Source organism: Alligator mississippiensis, chromosome 5, assembly GCF_030867095.1.
Source record: "Alligator mississippiensis isolate rAllMis1 chromosome 5, rAllMis1, whole genome shotgun sequence".
NCBI lineage: Eukaryota > Metazoa > Chordata > Crocodylia > Alligatoridae > Alligator > Alligator mississippiensis.
In genome coordinates, this window is record NC_081828.1 from 179,706,193 (window position 1) to 179,731,249 (window position 25,057).

At 45.0% G+C, this 25,057-nt stretch overlaps 2 protein-coding genes across 7 annotated transcripts in view; one reads left to right on the forward strand and one right to left on the reverse strand.

Annotated features, from left to right (window-relative positions):
• Nucleotides 1-21,079, reverse strand: part of CROT (carnitine O-octanoyltransferase) — a 37,988-nt gene extending 16,909 nt beyond the window's left edge. Inside the window, exons 1-8 of the mRNA XM_059729040.1 lie at nt 21,018-21,079; nt 20,209-20,332; nt 10,878-11,002; nt 9,424-9,605; nt 9,209-9,333; nt 5,827-5,935; nt 455-548; nt 232-357 (exon numbers count right to left, since the gene is read on the reverse strand). Coding sequence (XP_059585023.1) covers nt 232-357; nt 455-548; nt 5,827-5,935; nt 9,209-9,333; nt 9,424-9,605; nt 10,878-11,002; nt 20,209-20,323 — 876 coding nt within the window. The 5' untranslated portion in view covers nt 20,324-20,332; nt 21,018-21,079. The remainder of the gene's footprint in view (nt 1-231; nt 358-454; nt 549-5,826; nt 5,936-9,208; nt 9,334-9,423; nt 9,606-10,877; nt 11,003-20,208; nt 20,333-21,017) is intronic.
• Nucleotides 21,080-21,177: 98 nt separating this feature from the next.
• OLAH (oleoyl-ACP hydrolase) overlaps nt 21,178-25,057 on the forward strand; it is a 33,111-nt gene continuing 29,231 nt past the window's right edge. For 2 of the 6 annotated variants that reach the window (XM_019497824.2, XM_019497831.2), the window contains exon 1: nt 21,178-21,423. In XM_019497824.2, the coding sequence (XP_019353369.1) occupies nt 21,395-21,423 (29 nt within the window). In that variant the 5' untranslated portion in view covers nt 21,178-21,394. Of the gene's footprint in view, nt 21,424-23,384; nt 23,534-25,057 lie in introns of those variants that run through there. The other 4 variants (XM_059729042.1, XM_019497826.2, XM_019497825.2 and 1 more) reach the window with 4 other exon arrangements.

Genomic DNA, 25,057 nt, shown 5'->3' on the forward strand with positions numbered 1-25,057 from the left:
GGAGCATAAGCAGATAACTTTAAACAACCTTTACTTCCTGTATCCTGGAATAGGCAGGTTGTGGGGATCAGGAGCAGTTGGTAATATCCATATCCTCAGGCACATCTCTCTTATATCAGAGAGGCCAAGAAGGAATGGTGAAAAAGCTGATACATTACTGAGGGAACACAGATATTATCAAAACATGTTTCTTATAGAGAAGAGTAAAATTACTTGGAAATCCCAAACTACCTGACTGTAATCCTTGGAGGTTGCACGGGGACTGGAATCATCAAAGGACACCACAAACAAACTTCTCTGAATCTTTTCTAGTAGAGTTAAATTCTTTGGATCAAGATTGATTAGATATTCACGTGCCTAGAAGACATGGAATAAGTAGCTGAATTACTGAAATCATGCAAATCTAAGCAAATTCAACATTTTTATCAAGGATCAATAACTGAAAGTGTCCAACCTCTGCCCATTTGGTTCTCTCATTGCTTGTTAAGGCTCCCAGCCCTGGTCCATTGGGTTCATTATGGCACCTTTTTTGGATATATGCAAATTGCCTTAAAGGTAAAAGATTGAAAAAAAAACCAATTAACAAAGTTGATACTCATATTAGAGAGCTAGGACTAAGATTCAGTATTTTGTGTTCCACAGCTAACAATATGGCTAAGTCAGTGGTTCTCAACCTTTTTAGACTCAAGGCGTCCATCCATAGATTCAAGGCATTCCTCTATAACTTTTGTGAATGGAATGGCACCTCATTTCAAAAACAAACTTATTTATTACAGTGGGCCCAGGCAGAGGGGCCAGGCAGCAGAGGCATGGCCAGGCAAGGACTGAACCTGAGCCTGGGCTTATCTGCTTACAGCCTCACACCTAACTTAACTCCTCTCACACCTCACAGCCTTCAAAGGACCTCACAGCACCTTTGGGTGCTCTGACATGTTTGTTGAGAATCTCTTTGTTGAGATTAACTGAAATTTTGAGAAAAGCATATCAACTTTCCTCAGGTTATATGAGAGTGAAGGTAGAAGGTAACTTAGATGACGATGAAGATAAAATAAATGACAAGAGTTCAAGATCCAAAGAAAGGAAAGGAGTGCAGCTGAATAAAGACGCTGGACTTCAGAAAAGCAGACTTTAATGGCCCAGCCTCGCAGCCTGCTGGGGGCGGGGGGGAAGCTGCCAACACGAAGGGGAGCAGCCATGATGGCAGCCGCCCCATCCTCCCTCTGCCACTGACTGGCCAAGAGGGCTGCTTTTCATGTGGCCCCGCCCCGCTCTGCCAATCAGCGGTGAGGAGTGGGGTTGTACGAAAGCGCCCTCTCAGCCAATTTAGGGGGAGGGCAGGGGAGGCTCGCCACAATAAGCCTGCAAAAATAACAGCCGACACTGTAGTCAGACTGCAAAATCGCTTGTCTGCGGCCTCAATATTGCCAAGATTCCCTTCAGGTGGGGCTCAGGAACCTCCCAGGAAGGAGCTCACTGTCCAGGTGTGGAGGGGTTAAACAGTCCTTTGATTCTAAGAGTTAATGTGAATCTCCATATTTTGGGAGAGGGGTAAAAAGTACAAAAATAAGGTTTGTTTAAGGATCCAAAAGGAAGGGAAACTGGACTGGGTAAGTAATAAGGTTGGGGAGAAGAGTGAAGGGCTGAAAGGTGTTAAAATAAGGATTGTTTGGGGACCCAAATGGGGGGGAAATCGGACTGGGTAAATAATGAGGGGGGAGCAAGGATTTTAGTAAAAAAATTAATTTTAGGGCAAGAATGTATAAAAGACTATATAGGACCAAAACAGCACTGCAGGCATATCAAGCAGACCAATGATGCCCAACCTTTTGGCTCTGCGGCCTGGCTGAGTGGTGAGAGGACAGTCCGTGGCCTAATCGCCCGCCCCCAGCATAGCCACAATTAGAAGTAGGGGAGTGGCACAATTAAAGCTGCCACTGCTCCCCCACTACCAAATTTCTGGACCTGTGGGGAACCCTATGAGTCAGATGATGCAACTCCACGGCAGGATCTGGCCTGCAGGCTGGGGTTATGCACTTCTGAAGCAGAACAACCATAACTGAGATATGCTCTATTTTGTATTGTCTTATATTATAAAGAGGTGAAGGTAGCTCCAGCTAATAAATATATATGCCAGTGTCTCTAGCCAGGTTGCTTGAATATTAATGAATGTTGATAGTAAAGATTTCATAGATTTCATAGACATTAGGGTTGGAAGGGACCTCGGAAGATCATTGAGTCCAGCCCCCCACCCAAGGGGCAGGAAGTCAGCTGGGGTCATAGGATCCCAACAAGATAAACATCCACATTTCTCTTGATGGTGTTCAATGTAGGTGCTTGAACCACCTCCAATGGCAGGCTATTCCAGACCTTGGGGGCTCGGACAATAAAGAAATTCTTCCTTATGTCCAGCCTGAAACGGTCTTGTAGTAGTTTATAACAGTTCGACTTCGTCATCCCTTGGGCCGCTCTGGTGAATAAACATTCCCCCAGATACTGGTGGTCACCCCTGGTAAACTTATAGGTGGCCATCAAATCAGCCCTAAGCCTGCACTTTTCCAGGCTGAACAGTCTCATAGCTCTCAGCCTCTTGTCATAAGGTCGGTTTTCCTGACCTCTGATCATGCGCGTGGCTCTTCTCTGGACTCTCTCAAGCTTCTCCACATCCTTTGTGAACTGAGGAGTCCAAAACTGGACGCAGTACTCCAGCTGCAGCCTCACCAAGGCCAAGTACAAGGGGAGAATGACGTCCTGGGATTTGCTTGAGAAGCTTCTATGGATGCAAGCCAGCATTTTGGTCACTTTACTAGCCGCAGCATCACCTTGAAGGCTCATGTTCATCTTGTGGTCAATGATGACCCCCAAGTTTCTTTCTTCAGTAGTGCTAGTCAGTGTAGCACTGCTGAGCCTATAAGAATGCTGCAGGTTTTTCCTCCCAAGGTGGAGAACCTCACGTTTTTCAGTGTTAAACACCATCAGGTGCTCATCCACCCATCTGCTGAGCCTGTCCAAGTCAGCCTGGATCGCCTTCCTGTCTTCAGGTTTGGATGCTTTGCCCCAAAGTTTGGTGTCATTGGCAATGATAAATTACAAGAATTGTATATCGTTTCTTTAGTAATAACTCCAAATTCATACAATTCCAGTGTTAGACTTTTGTTCCTATATTTTCTCAAATGAAGAAAAAAAGAAAGGGGAGTATTTGTAGTCCAACCCAGAGGGCTGCACGTGAACTATGCAATATAGTGTAGCCTTTGCATATACCTGTACTTCAGGTATTATGCAAGCCTTTGCTTGCACTTGTACTTCAAAAAGCTATTGATTCATAGCTTTGTAATGCAGTCTGAAAATGCAGTTCTGTTTACACCAACTTTTCTGTTCCTTCTCTGTCCTGTCCTCTATTCAAATCCACAAACATCCACGAATCTGAATACTTAATGCAAACTCTACTATCTGGCATATATTTTAATTTGGTAGTTTTACCTGTTAAACTTCAGTACTGACTAAATAGCATTCACAGGATACATTTGTAGATCCAAATTATGACAATACAGCACACCCAAGATAAGGTAAAATGTTAAGTACTATTACCATACCTGTAAGTCGCATTAGGATTTTAGTTTTTCACAATGGTTAATATGTTTCTGAAATTTCTTAGGATGTATTTGGTAGCCATGTTGGTCTGAGACAAAAAGAAATTCAAAACTCTAGAACTCTTGGTTCAGAGATAATACCTTTTATTAGACCAACTAAGAAATCACAAAAAAAACCAACTTCTTCTGTGAGCTTTTGGGCATACAAGCCCTTCCTCAGGCTCAGGGAAAATTAAAGAAAAAGAAAATTTATTTTTGTCTCAGAGCAACAGGCTACCAAATACATCCCTGAAAGAACAACTCACAAAGACACTCTCGTGGACCCAAAGGAACAGGCTTCCACCTTCAGGTTCCTCTGTGCAAAAATGAAGTTTATTTTCTATCTATGGGGACTTCTTACCATCTTTAATTTTCCCTGAGCCTGAGGAAGGGCATGTGTGCCCGAAAACTTTTTCAATTTCTTAGCTGGTCTAATAAAAGGTATCATCTCTGAACCAGGAGTTCTAGAGTTTTGCATTTCTTTTTTAAATTTCTTAGGCACTTGCTTGATTGTATTTCTTTCTTTGATGCTTTTATTGTCCCTGCATTATATTGCTTAATATAATGTAGGGACAAGGATGTTGAAATATCTTTAGTACAGATGTTGAAATACTGGAATTTCGCAGGGTACAAATTCCCAATTGTGCCTAACTCTATTTTTCCCTTGTAGGGTGTTCAAAATTAAGTGATTTAGCCACACATTTCTTTTAAATTAATTGATAGCAAACATTTCCTGCATTGCATCATAGCATAAAGTTCAGTAAGCACAGTACTACACAATACTACCACAGTACTATACATACAATAATGAACTAGCCTCTTTCAGTAAGTACTGGCCCAAATGTTCTGAACTGATAGCAGTGGAGGTACTTGAAACTCCATCAGAGTAACTGCCAGCAGAATTTACCTTGAAGCATACAATAACTCTTGACTGGTCTAATAGTGGTCTGATAGTTTTGTCACCTGTAAATTGGCATCACATTCTGCTCTCCTGAATATTCAAAATCCTTCTTGGAAGTGTTTTGATTATAATTATTCAAAAAGAGGTAGTTATAAGTGCTTATTCTGAATTTCCATGATTAGAAGAAAACAAGCTAATTTTGAAGACCAGTAAACACCACTATCTGTTCTAGCAATCTAAGACTACAGCACAGAAGACTAGATTCTTTCAGTACAGCTCTTATGCAGCGTTTCATGGGTACAAAAGAACAAAAAATGGGCCATTTTCCCAGTCCTAGTGAATAAGAGGTAAATACACTATTGCTGTCCCAGTGATCTTCAGCTGACACAATAGACCCTTAAAATGTTATCAGCCTGTGTATGCTGGGGCTTAGTTCTACCTTTGTTGTGTTCAGCAGTGGGAAAAACCGTACCGTACACCCTTGCCAATAAGTAACTTAAGATGCACAGCTCTAGTTATGTTTCAAATGTGGTCAGAAGGGATTAGAGGGAAAAAGGGTGGTTCTGTTGGGGTTTTTTTGTTATGATGATGTTGTTGATAGATTCAACATCATTACTTGGATTTGTTGTCAAAGGAAATATGTTACAGACATTTGCCATAGGTTCCAGATCTGAAAAAGAGATAGCACTTTATTTTGTCTAATCTCTCCCCTAACTATACATAGTTGGTCCAACAAAATATATTACTAAAGAAAATTTGCTTCATAGATAATTCTGGCAGGTTAACATCAACAGCCCCAACACCATTGATTCATAATTACTTGCTACATAAATACCTTTTAGCAGCTTACATTTGCATGCTGTTACCAAATGTTGCGGTATTAAATATAAGAAAATGATGTTTCATGTCTGTAAGCTTCCTTCTCCCTACCTCTAAACACTTTCAGAACTATGGAGATGCTGTTTAGCTGAAGTCACTTAAATGCACAATGTGTTAAAGTACAATTACAAAGGGAAAATTCCAATTTCTCTAAAACTTAAAAATATGCTTAAATGGACTTGGTTGATTTGAAAGTCTCACTTGCAAAAGTCTCTCCTTGACAAACTGACAGGAACTATAGTTTACAAGTAACACGACAGAAGACTGGTATTCTGCCACTCCAAATATAAATATCAGTTCAGTCTGAATGGCCATGGGGTGCTGTTATTTTAAAAGCAAGACCCAGATCATTTTGTTCTGCAGCTCTGCAAAGATATTCAGATCTAGGCAGGCTTAATTAATGCAAAATAGTTTGAAAACCTGAAAATTTCTGAAGGGCTCAGCGTACGACCTTCATACACAGCATCAAAGGCAAATATTCGACCTCGACACATGACTATTATGTGAGACGGACATTCACCTTCACTCTCTGAAATAAAAACATAAAACAGATGTGAGAACACACAACTTTTTAGATGACATTATAATGTAAATGTTGGATAGATACTCAAACTCCCACCCAAGGTCTGTTCATGTCAGGCTTGTCCAACATGCGGCCCGCCAAGCCATTTTATTTGGCTCACGGCAGCGCCGCCACTGTGGAGCGGGGAGCTGCGGCAGTGGTGGGGCCGCAGCGGTGGCAGTGGCACGCGGAGCTGCTGCTGCGGAGTGCAGGAAGGCGGCGGCGGCACGGACTGCGGAGCTGCCACCATGGAGCACGGAGCCGTGGTGCGTGGAGCTGTGGTGGCAGTGGCACCGTGGCGAGGCAGGCAGGCGGGGCTGCGGCGAGGCAGGCAGCAAGGGGAGGGGAGCTGCTTACTCCCACAGGGCCCGGGGGAGTGGCCCCGCACAGGAGGCCAAGCAGCGCCTGCTGGCCCTCACCTGCCTCCTCACCTGCCCGCTTGAAGCCAGCCCCGCTGCCCTGCCCTGCCCTGCCCCACAGCAGGGTGGTGCCTGCTCGCTCCCCCGGCCAGTCTCCTCCCAGATGCTGCAGCTCTCTGGGCCTGGTCGCCCGTGCGCAAGGCCCCGAGGGGGCCGCTTCTCATGTGCTGCTGGGGTGCGAGGAGCCCGGCCGGGTCTGCACCGGCCAGTAGAAGCAGTGGTGGAGCCGTGCCACTGGAGACGGGATGAGCCTGCACCGGTCAGTACTGAGCATCACACAGCTCCGCTGCCGCTTCTGCCGGCCAGTGCAGACCTGGCCGGACTCCTCCCGTCCCCAGCAGCACATGGGAAGCCAGCTTCAGCTGCATGCTGTTTTTCCTGGCCGGTGCCAACACTGTTCTGCCCAGGCGGGTCCTGCAGCACCATGTCAACCCAGGCATGGCACTGGCAGGCCAGGCAGGCCCCAGGTTAACCCAGGCCTGGCCCTGCAGCTTCTCCAGCACCAGGTCAACCCGATTGTAGCCAAGTGGCTCTTGCAGCACCATGTCAACCCGGGCATGCATGCCATGTCAACCCCTGCAACTTCACTGGTGTCAAAGGTCATGTGACATCACTTCCTGATATGATACCACTTCCTGTGACGTCTTTGAATATCACTGGGTGATAAAAAGTTCGTGATCCGGCCCCACATTCAAAAAGGTTGGACACCCCTGGTTTATGTAATTATTGATGCAATCTGAAATGGGCTCTTAAATGGATTCTAGGAACTATTCTAAAGGGATTTAAATTCAAATTTCCCACTTTCCAGGAAAGTGCTCTGGCAATGGAATAGGCTGAGGGAGGGCACTCTCAACCCCTGCCGCTGAAGCTGAGCAGCCTTGACTACAAGAGTAAAGGGGCTAGCAGGAGATCTAGCTGGAAGCAATCTGCCTCTATATTAAATTGGTTGAGACACTTCTCTGGGAGAAGAGAGTGCTGGGCTACAATCTGAGCTGCTGAACTTATTTCTGTCTTTCTTTTTTAATCAATGACCACCTAATGTAAAATGAATAAGCATTGCTGAGATGGAAGAACCATCTCCCTCTCTCAGCCTATCCTAAACCATAGGCTACAGAGACAGAAAATCTCATGCTCATTCTCCCTCTGGCCCTGGCACAGCTTTAAAAGGAGGGCTGGTAAGTGCCCTCGCTCAGCCTAGTAATAAGGACACTCTCATAGAGATATCTGAACTTAAATCCTCTCAGGTTGATAAGGGCCTAGAAATCAGCTCTCCCTTGTCCTGGGTAAATGGCTTAAGGACTCACCTACTGGGGAAAAGGTGACCAACGCGATGATTGTGATGCGTGGTCTACTGCTATATTCAGAAACCCAGTATGGAGTTATCTTAAAACATTGCCTAGGTGCTGTCATTATATATAGCAATATTAGACTCCTCAGTGGATCACTTTGAATCTCTTTCCTGGGAAAGGAATTCAAAAGGCAAATAATTAAATAATTTAAATCTTGGCCTAAGTGACAAAAAACCAAAAACTGGTATGTATTAGGGGTGTGCAAAACGGGCTGTATTCAATTCGGATTTAGATTCGGCCCAAACTGGGGACAGTGATTCGATTAGTTGATTTGGATCACTGTCCTGATTTGATTCGGCCGAATCTGAATTTGAAGATTCGATGCTGATTCAAAGAATCAGTGATTCGGCCATAGACACAGCTTTAAATGTTTTTTCTACATACCCTGAGGTACCAGGTGCAGCTCGTGAATGCTGCGATGGTGGAGCAGATGGAACATCCCACAGGAGCATAGGGGGACCCCCCATGTGCTTGGTACTTCTAGTCCGCTTCTGGGTCCACCACTGAGCACACAGGGGGCTCCCCCGGATCCCCCTGGCTCAGCAATTGGCTGCAGGGGGATTCCAGGTGTCCCCCCGGACCCGGGGGCACCAGTCACTGAGCTGGTGGGATGCGGGGGGGGGGCCCCCACTGCGCTCCCCGGAGGACCCAGAAGCAGACCGGAAGTGCTTCTGGTCCGCTTCTGGGTCTGCTGCCAAGTGCGTTGGGGAGCTCCCCGTGCTCCTGTGGGATGCTCCATCTGCCCCAGCATCTCAGCATTCATGAGCCGCCTGCTACCTTGAGGTATGTAAAAAAAAATTTAAAGCTGTGTCTATGGCCGAACCATCAAATCTTTCTGAATCTCTCTGAAGTGACTTGGAGGGTTTTGATTTGATTTGGCGAGATTAAAGGGTCTCTTGATTTGATCTGGACTTGGAGATTTGGCCACCGAATCGGGCCAAATTTCCTCTGAATCGAATCAGTGACCAAAGCTTTGTACAGCCCTAGTATGTATGAATATAGGGCAAAATAATGTGCTGTTACATGCACAATACCAAAAAAGTTTATTTAAAACTTAACATGACATTTAGGAAATACATAGGGGTCTATCTCTCTTCAAAATGAGAGTGCTTTTGGCTCCTGGTACACGTTATATATGTACCAAAGGAGCACACTGTATCAAAGGAGCATGAGTTCTTAGGCCTGTAGCCCCTATGGTTAATTATAATGGTTTCCCTGTTTGCAAGTTAATAGCCTGTATCTGACCCAACTATGAGAATAAGCACTAGTTTAAAAGAGACTTAATCTCAGCAGTGATTTTGTAAAGGGCACAGATTACCCGTATATAAATTGTGCAGAGTAGCTCAACAAAAAACTTTTTAGCTGCAATGGGTTTTTTAAAAAGTGTTTGTTTCATGGTTTATATGGCCACACATTGGCCCTGTAACACAAATTCATTTTTCTGTGTTCTAGAAAAATGGTATTTTACTTACCAGTCTTGAAATAATTGCAAAATGAATCTCTAGTAATTCCTGGAATCTTGCAAGAACAGAACAGCATTCGGAATTGATTCATATCTAGAGGGGAATTTCTAGATTTATGTGCAGCCAATTTTTCCCTACAATAAAGAGAATATGCCTAAGAATAAGTTCTGAAAGTACATCATAAAGATATTTAAAACAATTACATTTTGGAAAGAAAGTCTTACGTTCTTAATAGGTCCCAGAACTGCAAAGTATACCATATATTCATGGATGCTCTTTCAATTTGCGTGCCTTCTTTGGGTGTCCAGTAGTGTTCAAGATAAGGGCCTGGCCCTCCAAAATTATAATATAGTTGTGTTGGTAGGCGAGGCTCAAGATAAGCCACATTCAGCCACCAGTCCTCCAGCTGAAAAGGAGTAGTGATGAGCATCATAATGTGCTTTAGACATAGCTCTGTACTAATCACTGGATATGCACAACTGATTCATCATTCTACTACTTTGAAAAGGTAGTTCTTTAATTGTGAAGGTCAAGCTAGCAGTCCACAAGTCATTGCTGATATTAGTGAGGTATCTAGCTCTCTCTATTTCCATCAGCTAAACAACATTAACAGCTGTTACAATAAAATATTTTTAATATTTTGTTTCTGTATAGTTAATTGTTGTAGTTGCCATAAAGATGCTTACTGAGTAGTGAATAGGAGAAGAGGTGGTTTGTGTGCTTATAAATGGAAGGGAAATGATCCATAATACAATTTGTTAAGATGTACTCTATATTCTATAAATAGTTTTTAGAAATTCCTGTTCTAAAATAATTTAAATAAAGTCATGTTGGGATCGATGAAGCTCTCATAAATTTCAAAGACGGTTTGACATTTACTTCTCATCTTTTTCTCTCTCTCTCTTTTGCAAGACCACTTTCGACCATTGCTAATATGTACTTTACTGTTTTCATGCAGAGGAAAATATTAGACTAAGTTCTTTGGGAATCAGATCTTTGGTAAGATTTTCAAAAGTTCCCAAATGACTTGTAAATCTAAGTTTCACTTCTGAAAGTGAATTAAACAGTTAAGAACCTCAGAATCACTAAGAGTAATAAAAGGCATTTAAGTGCCCACGAACTCTCTTGTGTGTTTTCAAAAAATTTCCTCTGTGCTTTTTCTCCTTTTCAGTGCTGAGCACAGCTGCTATTTGCAATGATCTCACAATACATATAAGATTTTTTTTAGATTGCAATACCTTATGACAAAATATCAGATACCATAAATAACCAAACTAGATTTTATATTTCTCCTAATTTGCTGTAACTTTCTTTACCTAATGGCAGTTTTGTTATATCTAGTATCAATATACAAAGTAAATAATAAAATATTTAGTCTTGAACAAACCATTAATAAAATCAGGTTCAACAACTCTTTATTTTAATGTGATGCTCCTCTTTCACTGTGTTTGGCTATTTTGAAAACATAGCTCTGGATTTCATATGCAAAGCGCAGGCCCAGTCTTGAAAATCCTATGTAAGTAAACTTATTTATATGAGAAGGCCCAGCATTTCACAAAATCAGACTTCGTTTGTTTTAGGGAATGATGATGTTTCATTCTTGAGATAACTGGATGCATCACGATGTAGAAGACTCAGAGAAAAAAAATACATTTATAAATTATAATTCAAAACATACCCAGTTCCTCCTTAGTTTAGCCCTTTCCAGTAATTTTTGCTGCAAGTCTTTTCCAATTCCATGTTCAAACTTTTTAACTATGTCCTTTGTTCTTTCATATTCTTCTTGATTAAGAAATGGCTTTACTGTAAAAAGAAAACTTTTTTGAAGATAAATATAAATATGTATATAACTATATACACAGACATGCACAGATTTATATCTCGGCTTCCAGGATTGCTTGGAAGAGTTGCAGATTTTTTAAAACGTAAGTTAAATAAAACCATCATTGCTATCAGAGGAGATGAAAGCATATACCAAAAATAGGTAGCATCTAACAGGCTAAAAGACTAAAACTGAGTTTGCCTTAGCTGGCATTGATTTTTGTGACTCTTTCTGGCTCCCACAGAACAATTTAGCTAATTATGGCTAGCTTATTTGTAGACACAAAGCAAACCTAATCCACTGGCATAAGTGCACACAGCTGAATACAACACATCTATCATGTGTACTGCATCCAACATAAGTTACTTGCCTTACTTCCAAGACCCTTTATAGCATATCACCACTCTGTATAACTTCTTACACTATCCCAGTTATCAGCTCCAACATCTAAAACCAGAATCCAGATATCTTCAGTTGTTTGCTTTCTCCCATGCAGTCTTCATGCTTGGGAAAAACTCCCTATAAATATCCACAAAGTTATCTCAGCCACCTTCAAAACTCCATTTAAAATTCTTCTTTACCCTGATACCTATAAAATCTTGATAATGGTTAGGTTGTTCGCATACTGATAAGCCTACCATGTTGACTGATATTGTCTCACTGTTGTCATATTTCCACTGTCTTCCTCTTTGGGGCAGCAACTGTCTCTCTTTTCAATATGCTTGTACAGGACTTAGCATAATGGAGTCCTGTTCCATGACTAGATGTCCATGAATAAATACAAACAATAAAGATCACACTGTCTGAGGAACACATAGCACGCTTGTTTTGACAATCAGAAGAAAATTGCCCGGTCCTCAGTTGTAAAGATTAATTCATTCTTGTAGCTTATTTCAACTAAAGTCTAAGCTATGCCAATTTCAAAGTTGCTATTAGATGCAGCACACCTTGAATGAAAACCTTAATGAAGTACACACTGCTGACAGCAAGCTGTTCCTGCACAATTTAGCAGGTATAATATCTGGCATTGTCTACATAACTTAAATGGGCAGGCTGTCTTAAATGGGCAGGCAGCCATTTAAAAGACTTAAATGCCTTTTGTAATGATTATGTATAATTGTGGGGATTTAAGGTAGTCTCTGGGGCTAGGAAAGTTTAAATCAATGCTGATTTAATCAACATCATGGGTTTGAAAGGAACTCAAATGTGAAATTGCAGAAACACTGGCAATAATATGTAACCTGTCATTTCAAATGCTCTCTGCGACAGAGGACTGGACGGTTGCTAATATAACACCTAACTTCAAAAAGGGCTCTAAAAGTGATTCTGGGAGCTACTGACCAGTGAGTCTCACTTCTATCCCTGGCAAACTGGTGGAGTCTAAATAAATAATCAAGTTAGCAGTGATATGGATAGATATGATTTCTTTACGGCAACACAGTGGTGTGGTATGTTGCTGTACAGCACAAGACAGAGACGTAGCGATCACATGGGTCTACATGTGATCGGCAGCTACATCACTGTAGCAGCGTGCTCCCCCAGTATAGTGCGCTGCTACAGCAATGTAGCGGCGGAATCTAATTGTGTCCCACATGCATGGCGCAGTAACCGCCCGTACTGCACCATGCTTTAGTACTTCCAAGCTGAAGTACTAAAACATGGCACCGTAGCAACGGTACCATATGGTGACATGTAGACACACCCACTGAGTCGGCATAACCTTCCTGAAAGGAAATCCACCTCACTAATCTGCAAGAGTTAGACTTACTCTATGTCACACACTCAGCCGTGCCTTTGGAAAAGTATTTTCCACTACATTCTGCCTTCCAAAAACAAGGTGTGTGTTTTATTTGGGCCATGATGGGTGCTACACATACTTTCCTCGTTTTTTACTTCGGTCTTCTCTAATAAAGTCAGCTACCAGAGAACAAGCACAATTGGTAGCAAAGACAGAGGACAGGATAAGCAACCTATAGTAGTAAAACAACAGGTTAGAGATTACCTAGAGAAACTGGATGTTTTTAAGTTGATAGGGCTGGACGAGATACACTCTAGAGTACTGAAGGAATTGGCTGAGGTAATTTCAGAACTGTTAGTTATCATCTTGAAGAACTTGTGGAGGTCAGGTGAGGTCCCGAGTGACTGGAAAAGGCAAATGGCTAGCAAGGAGCCTCACAGTCCAGATCTGGCCCACATGAGCCAAATGAGTTTGACATCACTGTTCTAAGGCATCTATTACTTGCCACTTGCAATAAACAGGATACTGAGCTAGATGGACCACTGGTCTTGACCCACTATGGCACCTCATGTTCTTATCAGTCCTCAGCTACTAACTATTCCTGTAGATACACAGACTTCACAGAACATAATCAGAATCATCTATCACTGCTGAAGTCAGCGCAGTATTAAGCCCAGAAAGAAGTCATAATGATATAAGGAGCCCACCACACAAATCAAGGGACTCAGAAAAGTAAATTATTTTTTTCAAGTTTTGGGGGGCAAGGTATATGTTTGGACATCACCCGTATTGTTTTGATCTACATTATCCACTGTAATCATCCCATAATGTTTCCTTTATAAAATACTCCTATGCCATATGAAAAGAATGCTTTTGATGCTATACAATATATGTCATACTATTGTTATCTGCAATCTCATATGTTAAAGACTGCTTCTGACCATATTTTTTAAACTGTCACTTCTACCATTTCATTTTGGGGACTAAAGCCTCAAGCAAAAGAAAAAAAAAATTCTTTCTTTACAGTGAATTTCTATGAAGCCCTTACCAGTATAAATATAGTAGTTAGTAAGCCTAACACCGGGAAGTTTAACATTTCTTTTTTTTCTCAAAATGTTTCCATGTTTTACTTTACCACAGCAGAAACTGGGATATTTCTTCTAAGATACATAATACAAAATATTGAGGGCTGAGTCTTTGCCCTTAATATTTTCTATGTTACAATCTCTTCTGCTATTCTGAAAGAGAAAGAAGGAGGTACTACTTTGTTGTTCCTACTGTACAAAAGAGGCACAGAGAGAATAAACAATTTGTCCATAACTTCACAGAAAGACTATTGCAGAGACAGGTATTGAATCCCAAGTGCCATTTTTTAAAATATGGAACTGTTCTTGCTTTCAAAAGGGATGTAAAGGGCCATACAAAGCCCTGAAAACTGTCGGTTTGAATAGAAAGTCTTTTAAGTTCTTAGGTTCCCAATGATCTCCTACACCTTTGAATACCTTGGACACGGTTTGTGTTTTTTGAATATCTTTCCCAATTCATATGTCTGTTCAGAAAGACATACCTAAAGAGAATACATATTTACTTGATTCCAAGACAAGATTATTTTCCCCATTCACCATGGGGAAAATAAATCCTAATCATAGAACAAAGTATTAGGCAAAAATGCAATACCTTCAGTGAGAAGAAGGGGCAAAAATCCATTTAGCAAGGCACACAGCGGCATAGAACCTGGTGCAGAGGCATGGAGTGGTGTGGAGACACAGAGCAGAGGCATGGAGTGCCACAGAGTAGTGTGGGACCCAGTGTGAAGGCACAGAGTGGTGCAGAGGCATGGGGCAGTGGCACAGAGGCAAAGAGCAGCATGAGACCCAGAGATGAGGCATAAGCAGCATGAAGAACAGAACAGAAGCAAAGAGCAACACAGGGACATGGAGCAGCACAGGACCCTGTGCAGAGGTATGGCACAGGACCCAACGCAGAGGCACAAAGCAGTTCAGAGGCACAGAGGCATGGAGAGGCACAGAAGAGCAGCATAGATTGGCATGGAGAAGCGTAATATAGGACCTAGTGCAGAGACATGGAACAGTGTGGAGGCACAGAGCAGTGGAGGCATGAAGAAGCATGACGATTGGGAAAGGGCAAACACAGTACCCATATTTAAGAAAGGGAAAAAGGAGGATCCAGGGAACTACAAACCAGTTAGCCTCACCTCAGCCCCAGAAAAGTCACGGAGCAGATCCTCAAGGAATACATTTCTAAGCACTTGGAGGAGGAGGTAATTAGGAACAGCCAGCATGGATTCACCAAGGCCAAGTCATGCCTGACCAACATGACTGCCTTCTATGACAAGATGACTGGCTTTGTGGATGTGGGGAAAGCCATTGACACAATATAACTTGACTTTAGCAAGGCTTTTGATACTGTCCCCCACAGCATTCTTGCAAGCCATCTGAAGAAGTACAGGTTGGATGAATAGACTATACGGTGGCCAGAAAGCTGGCTGGATAGTCATACTCAGTAGGTAGTAATCAATGGCTCCCTGTCTACCTGACAGCCAGTATCAAATGAAGTCCCTCAGGTGGTCAGTTCTGGGGCCAGTTTTGTTCAATATTTTCATTAATAACCTGGAAGATGGAATGGATTACACCCTCAGCAAGTTTGCAGATGCTACCAAGCTGCGGAGAGTAGCAGATATGCTGGAGGGTAGGCATAGGATTCAGAGTGACCTAGACAAATTGGAGGATTGGGCCAAAAGAAATCTCATGAGGTTCAACAAGGACAAGTGCAAAGTCTTGCATTTATTACAGAGGAATACCATGCACAAGTACAGGGTGGGGGCTGACTAACTAAGCAACATCTCTGCAGAAAAGGACCTGGGAGTTACAGTGGACAATAAGCTGAATATGAGTCAGCAGTGTGCCCTTGTTGCCAAGGGTAATGGTATACTGGGCTGCATTGGCAGCAGCATTGCCAGCAGATTGAGGGAAGTGATTATTCCCCTCTATTCAGCACTGGTGAGGCCACATTTGGAGTACTGTGTCCAATTTTGGGCCCCCCACTACAGAAAGGACGTGGACAGGTTAGAGAGTCCAACAGGGGTAATAAAAATGGTGAGGAGGGTTGGGGGAAGTGACTTATGCAGAAAGGCTGAGGGAACTTGGTTCATTTAGTCTAGAGGAGACCAAGAGAGGATTTAATAGTAGCCTTCAACTACTTAAAGCAGGGTATGAAAGAGGATAGAGCTAGTCTGTTCTCAGTGGTGGCAGGTGACAGACCAAGGAGCAACAGTCTCAAGTTGCAGTAAGGGAAGTTTAGGTTAGATATTAGGAAGAATTTTTTCATTAGGAGTGTAGTAAACCAATGGAAGAGGTTCCCCAGAGAGGTTGTGGACTCTCCATCCTTGGAAGTTTTTAAGACCTCACTAGACAAAGCCTTGTTTGGGATGATCTAGTTGGGGATGGTCCTGATTTGAGCAGGGGGGTGGATTAGATCAGTGTTTCTCAACCAGTGGGTCACGACCCAAAAGTGGGTCGCAAGAATATATAAAAGGGTCACGAACAAACTTTAAAAATGGATTAACATACTTAAAAAATGGATTCTCCTTTAAAGGAGAAAAATGTGTAAATCTGTAGCTTTTCCCTTGGAGGCTGGCAGTGCAAGGGGCTGCCTGGGGCCTTCTGTGGCCCCCCCTCCAGCCCCACATACTGGTGGGCAGCAGGTAGGGAGTGAAGGGCATTGGGTCGGAACTGGCCACTGATGTTTACAAATGGGTTCTGGTACAAAAAAGGTTAATAACCTCTGGACTAGATGACCTCTTGAGGTCCCTTCCAACCCTAATTTTCTATGATCCTCTGGTAGCTGCTGCTGCCTGTCCTGGATCAGTACTTGAACCCAAGACAAAGCTTTATTTTCCCCCCAGTGTTGACTGGGGGGGAAAACCTCATCTTGGATTTGAGTAAATACAGTAATTATAATTATAAAATTTATCATCTATAATTTTCTGTGTATAGAATCTAATTATTGGGTAGTTTTCTTAAATTTGAAATCATCTTGGATTCAGGAAAATATGGTAATTGTAGTAGACTTTCAAAAATACTACTAAGCCTCCCTGCAATACTTAAATGATTCTTACATACTACATGGGGAATGGAGAATGTGTGCATGTATGTATATTAATTTCCATTCCAATTTTTATTTGGTCTCCAACTTCTTTTATCCTTTCAAATTTGCTGTCTGTATACACCAAAGCTGATTCTGTTCCTACATCTTGGTTTTTGTATTTCTGTTTTGGGTGCTTCCCACAGAAGAGGTATAAGCCACATGTACTGTATGCATAATACTTCTTTATCTGGATTGTAATGTGATGTTTTCCAAAAAGAATTCACATAAGCATGTTATTTATTCTTTTTGACTGGGGAAGAAGTTAGTCCTAATCTATAACTAGAGAACAGAAAACTGGTTAATGACACTGTATATAACATAGTATGTCAGGATTCCTGGAATTCAAACCCAAATCTTCCATGCTCACAGGCAGAGGTCTGCACTACAGCATCACCCAGCAGCTAGCCAAATGCCAGCTCCAGCCCCATCTGGCTTTCCTATGAGGTTTCCAACGGGGAACCAGGTGACCTGGGAAATAAATGGCAGCCATAAATCCTTGATGAGAGGGCTCTAAAACCCTCCCACTTCCTCTGGATCTTTGTTCCAGTAACAGTGGGCACCTACATAGATGACTGATGCCTGCTCTGGTGCGTTCTAACTAGAACATGTTGGAGCAGACTCAATTAATAGAGTCTACTGGAATGTGCTAATTAGCATGCTGCAGAAGCCGTGTAGTTGCCATGAGGGTATTTGGTGCAACAGATCAAATATACCGTATTTTGGGAAGTTATGTGTAGGATTCATGAATTCTGATGGGTTCACTGTGAGGGGTGTGGACTGCAGTAACAGTGGAGATGCGTTGACAGGTTAAGCATTTCTTGCAAAGGCAAGGCTGTCCCCCACTTGATGTCTGCATTTAGTAGCAGAAGTATGTCCTGTTTAAGTTAACCAGTTCCCTGACTGGGAAATGGCTCACAATTTTGCAAAGTGCAGTGGCTCTGATACCGGAGATAGGAATAAGCAGCCTGTTCATCATGCTTCACAATGGGGTACAGGGTGGGTTGGGGTGGGATGGAGAGGGGGGAAGTGCTTGAACCCATATTTGAGGGGTCCCAGTGGTGGGTGACTTGTGGCTAGAGGCATTTTCACTCTTCTGCTTTCCCTTTTCTCCTAAACATGAGTTCAGTGCACTTCAGTAGCTTGCAAATGATCAGTCTGTGGTGTGTTTGTGTGACCTGGGGGAGAGGGGCAGTGGGTGCATACTTTTTTGGTTCCCAAGGGCTGGGGGGCAAGATAAGGGCCCACTGTCAAGTAGGGGAGAACACAGCTGGTTGTCAAAGCGATAGTTTTTATTGTACAAGCAGTGCAAAACAGATCATTTATTTTAAAAGTACAGCAAAAGAAAGAAGGGAAAAAAACAGGGGCGCGGGGGGGGGGGGGGATGATGACAGCAGAGTTCTGGCTACATACCAGAGTGGCTAGTTGCAGCAGTGTGTGTGGAAGGGTGAAGAATGCCACAAGGTTGGATGCCTGGAGGACTGACTAGACCCTGCCACAGAACACATGGCATTCGCATACAAAACTAAACCAGTTAAAAATACCATATTTTCTCAAACAGAACACACAACTTTTCCCCCTAAACCAATTAAGGAGGAAACTGGGATCCACATTATTTGCAAAAAGTATGAATCCCCATTGATCTGGAAATGTATCAGAGTGGGGAACAGCAACAACAACTGCCACATGTCTGGGAGCCACAGGAATTAATGCTGCCACTGTCATACTTCTGAACTAGTGGGGAGGCCCCAGCCAGATAACATGGCCCTGCACACCTGCTGCCATCAAGTTCAGGTCCCTAGCTCATGTTTCTCAGTTACTTACCTGTACTACAAAGTAGTGACTTCATTTTCTTCAAGCTTTCTTTTAAAAACAGGGTGTTTATTATATTCTGGGGCACGTTATAAGCAGAAAAATACAGTAATACTTGATTTTTGCCACCCTTCTCCCAGCTATACTTCTGAACTATTCCAGGGGGATTTAAAGTGGCTTAACAGACTAGCAGAATGTCTGTTTGCTTTGACTTCAAAGCTGCACTTTAATGGTTCTAAGTACTATAAGTATTCATACCCTTCACTACTAGAAAACCAAGAGGTGTAATGCATGGTTTTAATCTAGAAGGGTATCTTCTCTCCAAACATCTACCCATATGAGTTATCTGAAATACACTTGGTAGTTGGTATGTCTCTTATAGCATCCGCACTTAGTGGTAGCTGATTTAATAGTAATTAACATAATAACTGATATCTCATTAAAAAGCATCTCTGCATCCCTGGTCCCAGTGGCCCTCAATCTTCTTGCCCAGAAACCCAAAGTCTTAAATCCACCTGCGTTAGTTTGACCCCAGTTACCCAATGTCTCTGTACATAGGGTGCTTAAACGGGGCTCTTTTCGTTTTTTTATCTAATAGCTGATTGAATCAGCTATTAGATAAGAGTGCCAAAAAGGCCTGTTGAAGCACATGATCTATACAGATGCTGAAGAGAAGGGTTGAACCAACATGCTGCCTCTTCTAAATAAAGTGCTGTTTTTGGTTTTTTCCCCCCCCATGTCTGTCAGCAGTAAATGACACGTGGTTTACTGGCAGAAGGCCACCTCCCTTATTTACTTTCTTGGCTAACTTCAAAAGTTCTTTGTATAGCCCAAGACTATAGACATACAGAATTCATTTTAGTTTTCCATGTATTGAATCTAATTATTGGAGGTTTGCCTTAAATTTGTCCACCCACCTGACAGCGAGGGGGAGCAACTGAGAGGGGGAAGCAGCAAAGGGGGCAAAGAGCCTGAGCCCCACACCTTGAACACCCACTACTTGTCCCCCCCACTGCTGCCTGTCCCGTGTTGTGTCCCCCCACCCCGGTGCCTGGCGCCCCTAGCACCTGTACCTACCCTAATACCCACTTGCCCCCTGCACAGCTTCTGCCCCCAAAATCTTTCCCCCTGCAGCCTCTGGTCTCTGCACCCCACAGCTTCTGCTGCCCACAGCCTGTCCTGCTGCCAGCCTGCCACAGCCTCTGCCCTCTTGCAGCCTCTGTCACTTATAACCAAGCATGGCTCCAGCCCCTCTCTGCCCAGCAGCATGTAAGTTGCTGCCACTACAACCTCTGCTGCATGGTAATAAGTAACAAAGGGAAGAAAGAGTATGCAGAGTGTGAAAAAGGCCTTGAAATCTTCATGTGCAAGGGGATACTCAGCCAACAGAGGCAGCCCTAAACAAACTCATTTGCAACAAATTTAGTTCTCTACAAAAAGGTGAAATACACTAAGGCATTGTAATAACTTTACCTGCATCAAGATATTTCTTTAAAGATTCATCAAGAGCAGGAACTGGCAGTGAAGGAAGAGAACGCTGGTACTGAAACGTTCGCTCTTCAGAGGACTCAAGCACTTGATTTTCCATGCTGTTGAGCTGAAGCACAATGGTAGGAATCTATTATGAAGCCTGCATCAGACAGGATGTTTCCATGAAGCCTCTCATGCCCCCAGGGTAGAAAGGGCGCGCTATGGGCAGGCTTCCTAGGCTCAGCTTTAACAGGCAGTAACTAAGGATGTAGGATTGTTGTTACTCTCCTCAAACATCCTTTGCTTGTAAACGTTAGCCTCCACGACAAGCGCACAGGCCTGCACCACCAGGGCAGTATCCCACTCCCCGCTTGCAGGGAGGGTTTTCAGGCCTAAGTAGCGCAGTTTGGTCCCCAGCCTTGGGTCCTGGGCCTGCCCAGACCAGCCTGCCCGCAGGCGGCGAAGGACGGGGCGAGGGGGCCGAGGAGGGGCAGCTGTGCTAAGACGCGGCGAGGCGGCAGGGGGATGGCGGGGAGCAAGCGACGCGGCCGGGCCGGCTGGGAACCGGCTCAACCCGCTCGGCCACCAGCGCCACCTCCGAGCGCCCCTCGGGCCAGGCCGGGCTGGGCTGGGCTGGGCCCCACGCGCTGCCTCCCGGGGCGTGGCGCGTCAGCCACCGCCCGCCCCCGGCGCGGCCTGGACCCCGCAGCGCGGGCAGCTCCCGGCCGGGCTGGGCCGCGCGGCCTCGGGTGGAGGAATGGGCGAGCGGGAAGAGTCGGGTCCGCTCCGCCCGTCCCCGCGGCGCCGCTCACCTCCCGCCGCTGCGCGGCCCCCACTCCCGCTCGCGCTGCCGCCCGACTGCTGCTGCGGCCGAGCCGAGCCCCGCCCCGCCCTGCTCCGCCCCGCCCCGCCACCTTTGTCCCAGTTCCGAGCGGCGCCGGCGGGGGCGGGCACAGCCGCGCGCGGGGGGGCGTCCTGCGCCCCCGCCGGGTGTGAAATGAGGACACCCCCAAAAAAACCATAAAAACCGCCGCCTCATCTAGCTGCTCCTGACAGGCTCTCCCACCCCCACCCTGGCAGGCAAGCTGAGGACGTGCGGGATGGACTATCAGGTGGGCGGAAAGCTGGCTGCATCAGAGGGTCGGTCCTGGAGCCCGTCTTGTTCCATGTCTTCATCAGGACCTGGAAGATGGCAGAGCGTCCTCAGCAAGTCTGCAGGTGACACCCAGCTGCGGGGAGCAGTAGATACACAGGAGGGTAGAGCCAGGACTCTGACCTAGACAAATAGGAGGATTGGGCCAAAAAAAACATCATGACATTCAAACAAGGACAAGTGGAAAGTCCTGCACTTAGGACAAAACGATCCCATCCACCAGAACAGGCTGGGGACTACCTGGCTGGACAGCAGCTCTACAGAAAAGGTCCTGGGGGTTACTACAGTGGATAACAAGCTGAATAGGAGCCAGCAGTTGTTGCAAAGGCGGCAAATGGCCTCCTGGGCTGCTATGCGGTGCGTTTTGTCAGCAGATGAAGGGAAGTGATTCTTCCCATCCATTCAGTGCTGGTGAGGTCACATCTGCAGTGCTGTGTTCGGTTTTGGGCCCCCCACTACGGAAAGGATGTGGACAAATTGGAGAAAGGCCAGGGGAGGGCAATGAAAATGGTGTGGGGGCTGGGGCACGTGACTTATGAGAAGAGGCTGAGGGAACTGGGCTTATTTAGTCTGGAGAAGAGAAGACTGGGGGGGGGGGGTTGTTTAATAGCAGCCTTCAGGTACCTGAAGGAGTTTACCGAAGAGGATGGAGCTAGACCAGGGGTAGGCAAAATGGCAGATCTGGTAATGTCCAGACTCCATTTCCCAGCAGCCGCTTCCCACATTGCTCCCTGGTTTTCATGCAGACCCCAGGAGTGGTGGCACCATGACGGCACTGGGCCTGGGTTTCCATGGAGACCAGCCCCAGCAGCACTGGTGACAGCGTGGGCCAGACCCAGGGCAGAGCTGAGATCTGCTGCCTGCACACCCCTTCCCTAGGCTGTGCAGGCAGCAGATCACAGATCTGCCCCAGCTTCCCACCACACTGTCCCCACTGCAAGAGCCCAGCCCTGGGGTCTCCATGGAAACCAGAGGCAGGGACACAGGCAGGGCCTGCTGGGAAATGGAGTCCACCACAGGTCCAATCCAGCCCATGGGCCAGACTTTGCCCACCCCTGAGCTAGACTGTTCTCAGTGGTGGCAGATGACAGAACAAGGAGCAATGGTCTCTAGTTGCAGCAAGAGAAGTTTAGGTTATATATTAGGAAAAACTTTTTCACTAGAAGGGTAGTAAAATACAGGATACCCAAAGAGGTGATGGAATCTCCATCCTTAGAGGTTTTTAAGCCTTGCATGGGATGATATAGTTGAGGATACAAAGCCTTGCATGGGATGATATAGTTGAGGATGGTCCTGCAGGCAGTTGGACTACATGACCTCCTGAGGCTCCTTCCAGCCCTAATTTTCTATGATGCCACCCCAAGGGGACTGCAGCCTCCTGCCCCAGGATTCCCCTCCCCTCACAGGACCCTGATGGTCCCCCCTCTCATTTTCCAGTCCTTAGGGCCCAAACCACTTCAGGGTTAGAGGATTAAAAGGAGAGTAACATTTCTCTCCAGATGAGATGCTAGCTGGTATCACGGGCTTGCCATCAGGAAACATATCTCCACAGGGCAAGAGCATCAGATACTGGCTGCCATTTTAAAACCAGGGCCAGCCCTCTTTTGTCCAGTGTTTCCCCAACTTGGTGTTAGTTCCATTTAGTTTTGAGTCATTCTGGTTTTGTCTTGGCTCTACCCTGCTGGCTTCTTTATCCTACCAGTTGACTGATCACCCTCAACATGGGAAGGTGACTGGTGGAGTAGGAACAGTGTTGTTCTTGTTTAGATTTGAGGTTGAATGTTATTTTTGTTTTAAGTCTTGCCTGAGTGCCAGCTGGTTCACTAAAACAGTTTGTTAAACTGTTCAATGGCACCTTCAAATGAACAATTCAAAGATAGCACCAGTTCTCAATCTTTTTTTAGCTTCAAGGCACCCCCTCCTCACTCTCAAGGCACTGTCTAGGTGCCTTGAGACAAAGCCAGCTCATAGTTTTCCCTTGGTTTTTTGACTACAGAAAAATAATTGAGCAATTCTTTTGTTACAGACAACTCCAAAAGACCACAATAGATTTCTGGAGTCGGAAGGGACCTGGTAGATCATTGGGTCTGACCCCCCTGCTCCAGGCAGGAAAGAGCGCTGGGGTTGGTAACCCCAGCCAGATGCCTGTCTAATCTCCTCTTGAACATCTCCAAGGTAGGGGAAAGCACCACCTCCCTTGGAAGCCCATTCCATATTTTGGCAACCCTTACCGTAAATAATTTCTTCCTTATGTCCAATCTAAATCTGTTCTTCAGATTTGTGGCCATTATTTCTGGTAACCCCGAGGGGCGCCCTGGTAAACAGAGTGTCCCCTATTCCCTGCTGGCCCCCCCGATGAGTTTGTAGGCAGCCACAAGATCACCTCTCAGCCTTCTCTTGCGGAAGCTAAAAGATTCAGATCCCTCAGTCTGTCTTCATAGGGTCTTACCTGCAGGCCCTCAACCATATGAGTAGCCCTCCTCTGAACCCTCTCGAGGTTATCCACATCCCTCTTGAAGTGCGGCGCCCAAAACTGGATGCAGTACTCCATCTGCGGCCTCACCAATGCCACATAGAGGGGAATTATCACTTCCCTAGACCTGCTTGTGTTACTCCTGCTAATGCAAGAAAGAGTGCAGTTAGCCTTGCTTATGACCTCATCACACTGGTGACTCATGTTAATTTTTGCATCAACCAGGACTCTGAGATCTCTTTCCACTGTTGTGGTGCTCAGAACGGTGCCCCCAAGTCTCTAGGTGTTTTGGAGATTCTTTCTCCCCACGTGCAACACCTTGCATTTATCCTTGTTGAATTGCATCCTATTCTGATCTGCCCACTTCCCCAGTCTGTCCAAATCCGCCTGAATTTGCTTCCTGCCCTCCAGTGTGTTTACTATGCCCCTAGTTTAGTGTCATCTGCAAATTTGAACAAAGTGCTTTCAACACTTTCATCCAAATTGCTGATGAAGATATTAAACAGTACTGATCCAAGGACAGAGCCTTGGGGGACACCACTGCCCACATCTCTCCAGGGAGAAACCGCCCCAATGGGCAGAATGTTTTTTATTAATTCCTAGTTTCATAGTTGGTAGGGTCAGAAGGGACCTGAGCAGATCAAGTCCGACCCCCTGCTGTGGGCAGGAAAGAATGCTGGGTTCAAACGACCCCGGCAAGGTGTCTAGCCTCTTTTTGAAGACCCCAGGGTAGGAGCAAGCACCACTTCCCTTGGAAGTTGATTCCGGATCCTAGCCGCCCTGACTGTGAAGTAGTACTTCGTGATATCTAGCCTGAATCTACTCTCAGTCAACTTATGGCTGTTGTCCTTGTTATTCCTGGTAGTGCTCGGGGGAACAGGGACTCTCCCATTGCCTGCTGGTCCCCCTTGGCAAGTTGAAATAATCTTGTGAATTGTGTTTACATACATAACAGTGCTGACATTGCATGGCAGCCTGTGGCACCCTTGAAAAGATCACATGGGCATGCTGGGTGAGAATCGTTGTAATCTAGGTATCACGCCCTGTAGGCATCACGCCCTGTGTCTTAACATGAGTAAGACTTCAACAATTGTTTTCGGTCAATATAGATACGTTGTTACCTTCATGATTAATTTTTTGCCCATATATCTCCCTGTATACATATGAACTAGAACAGGGGTTGTCAACTGGGGGTACGCATACCTCTGGGGGTACTTGAGAAGGCC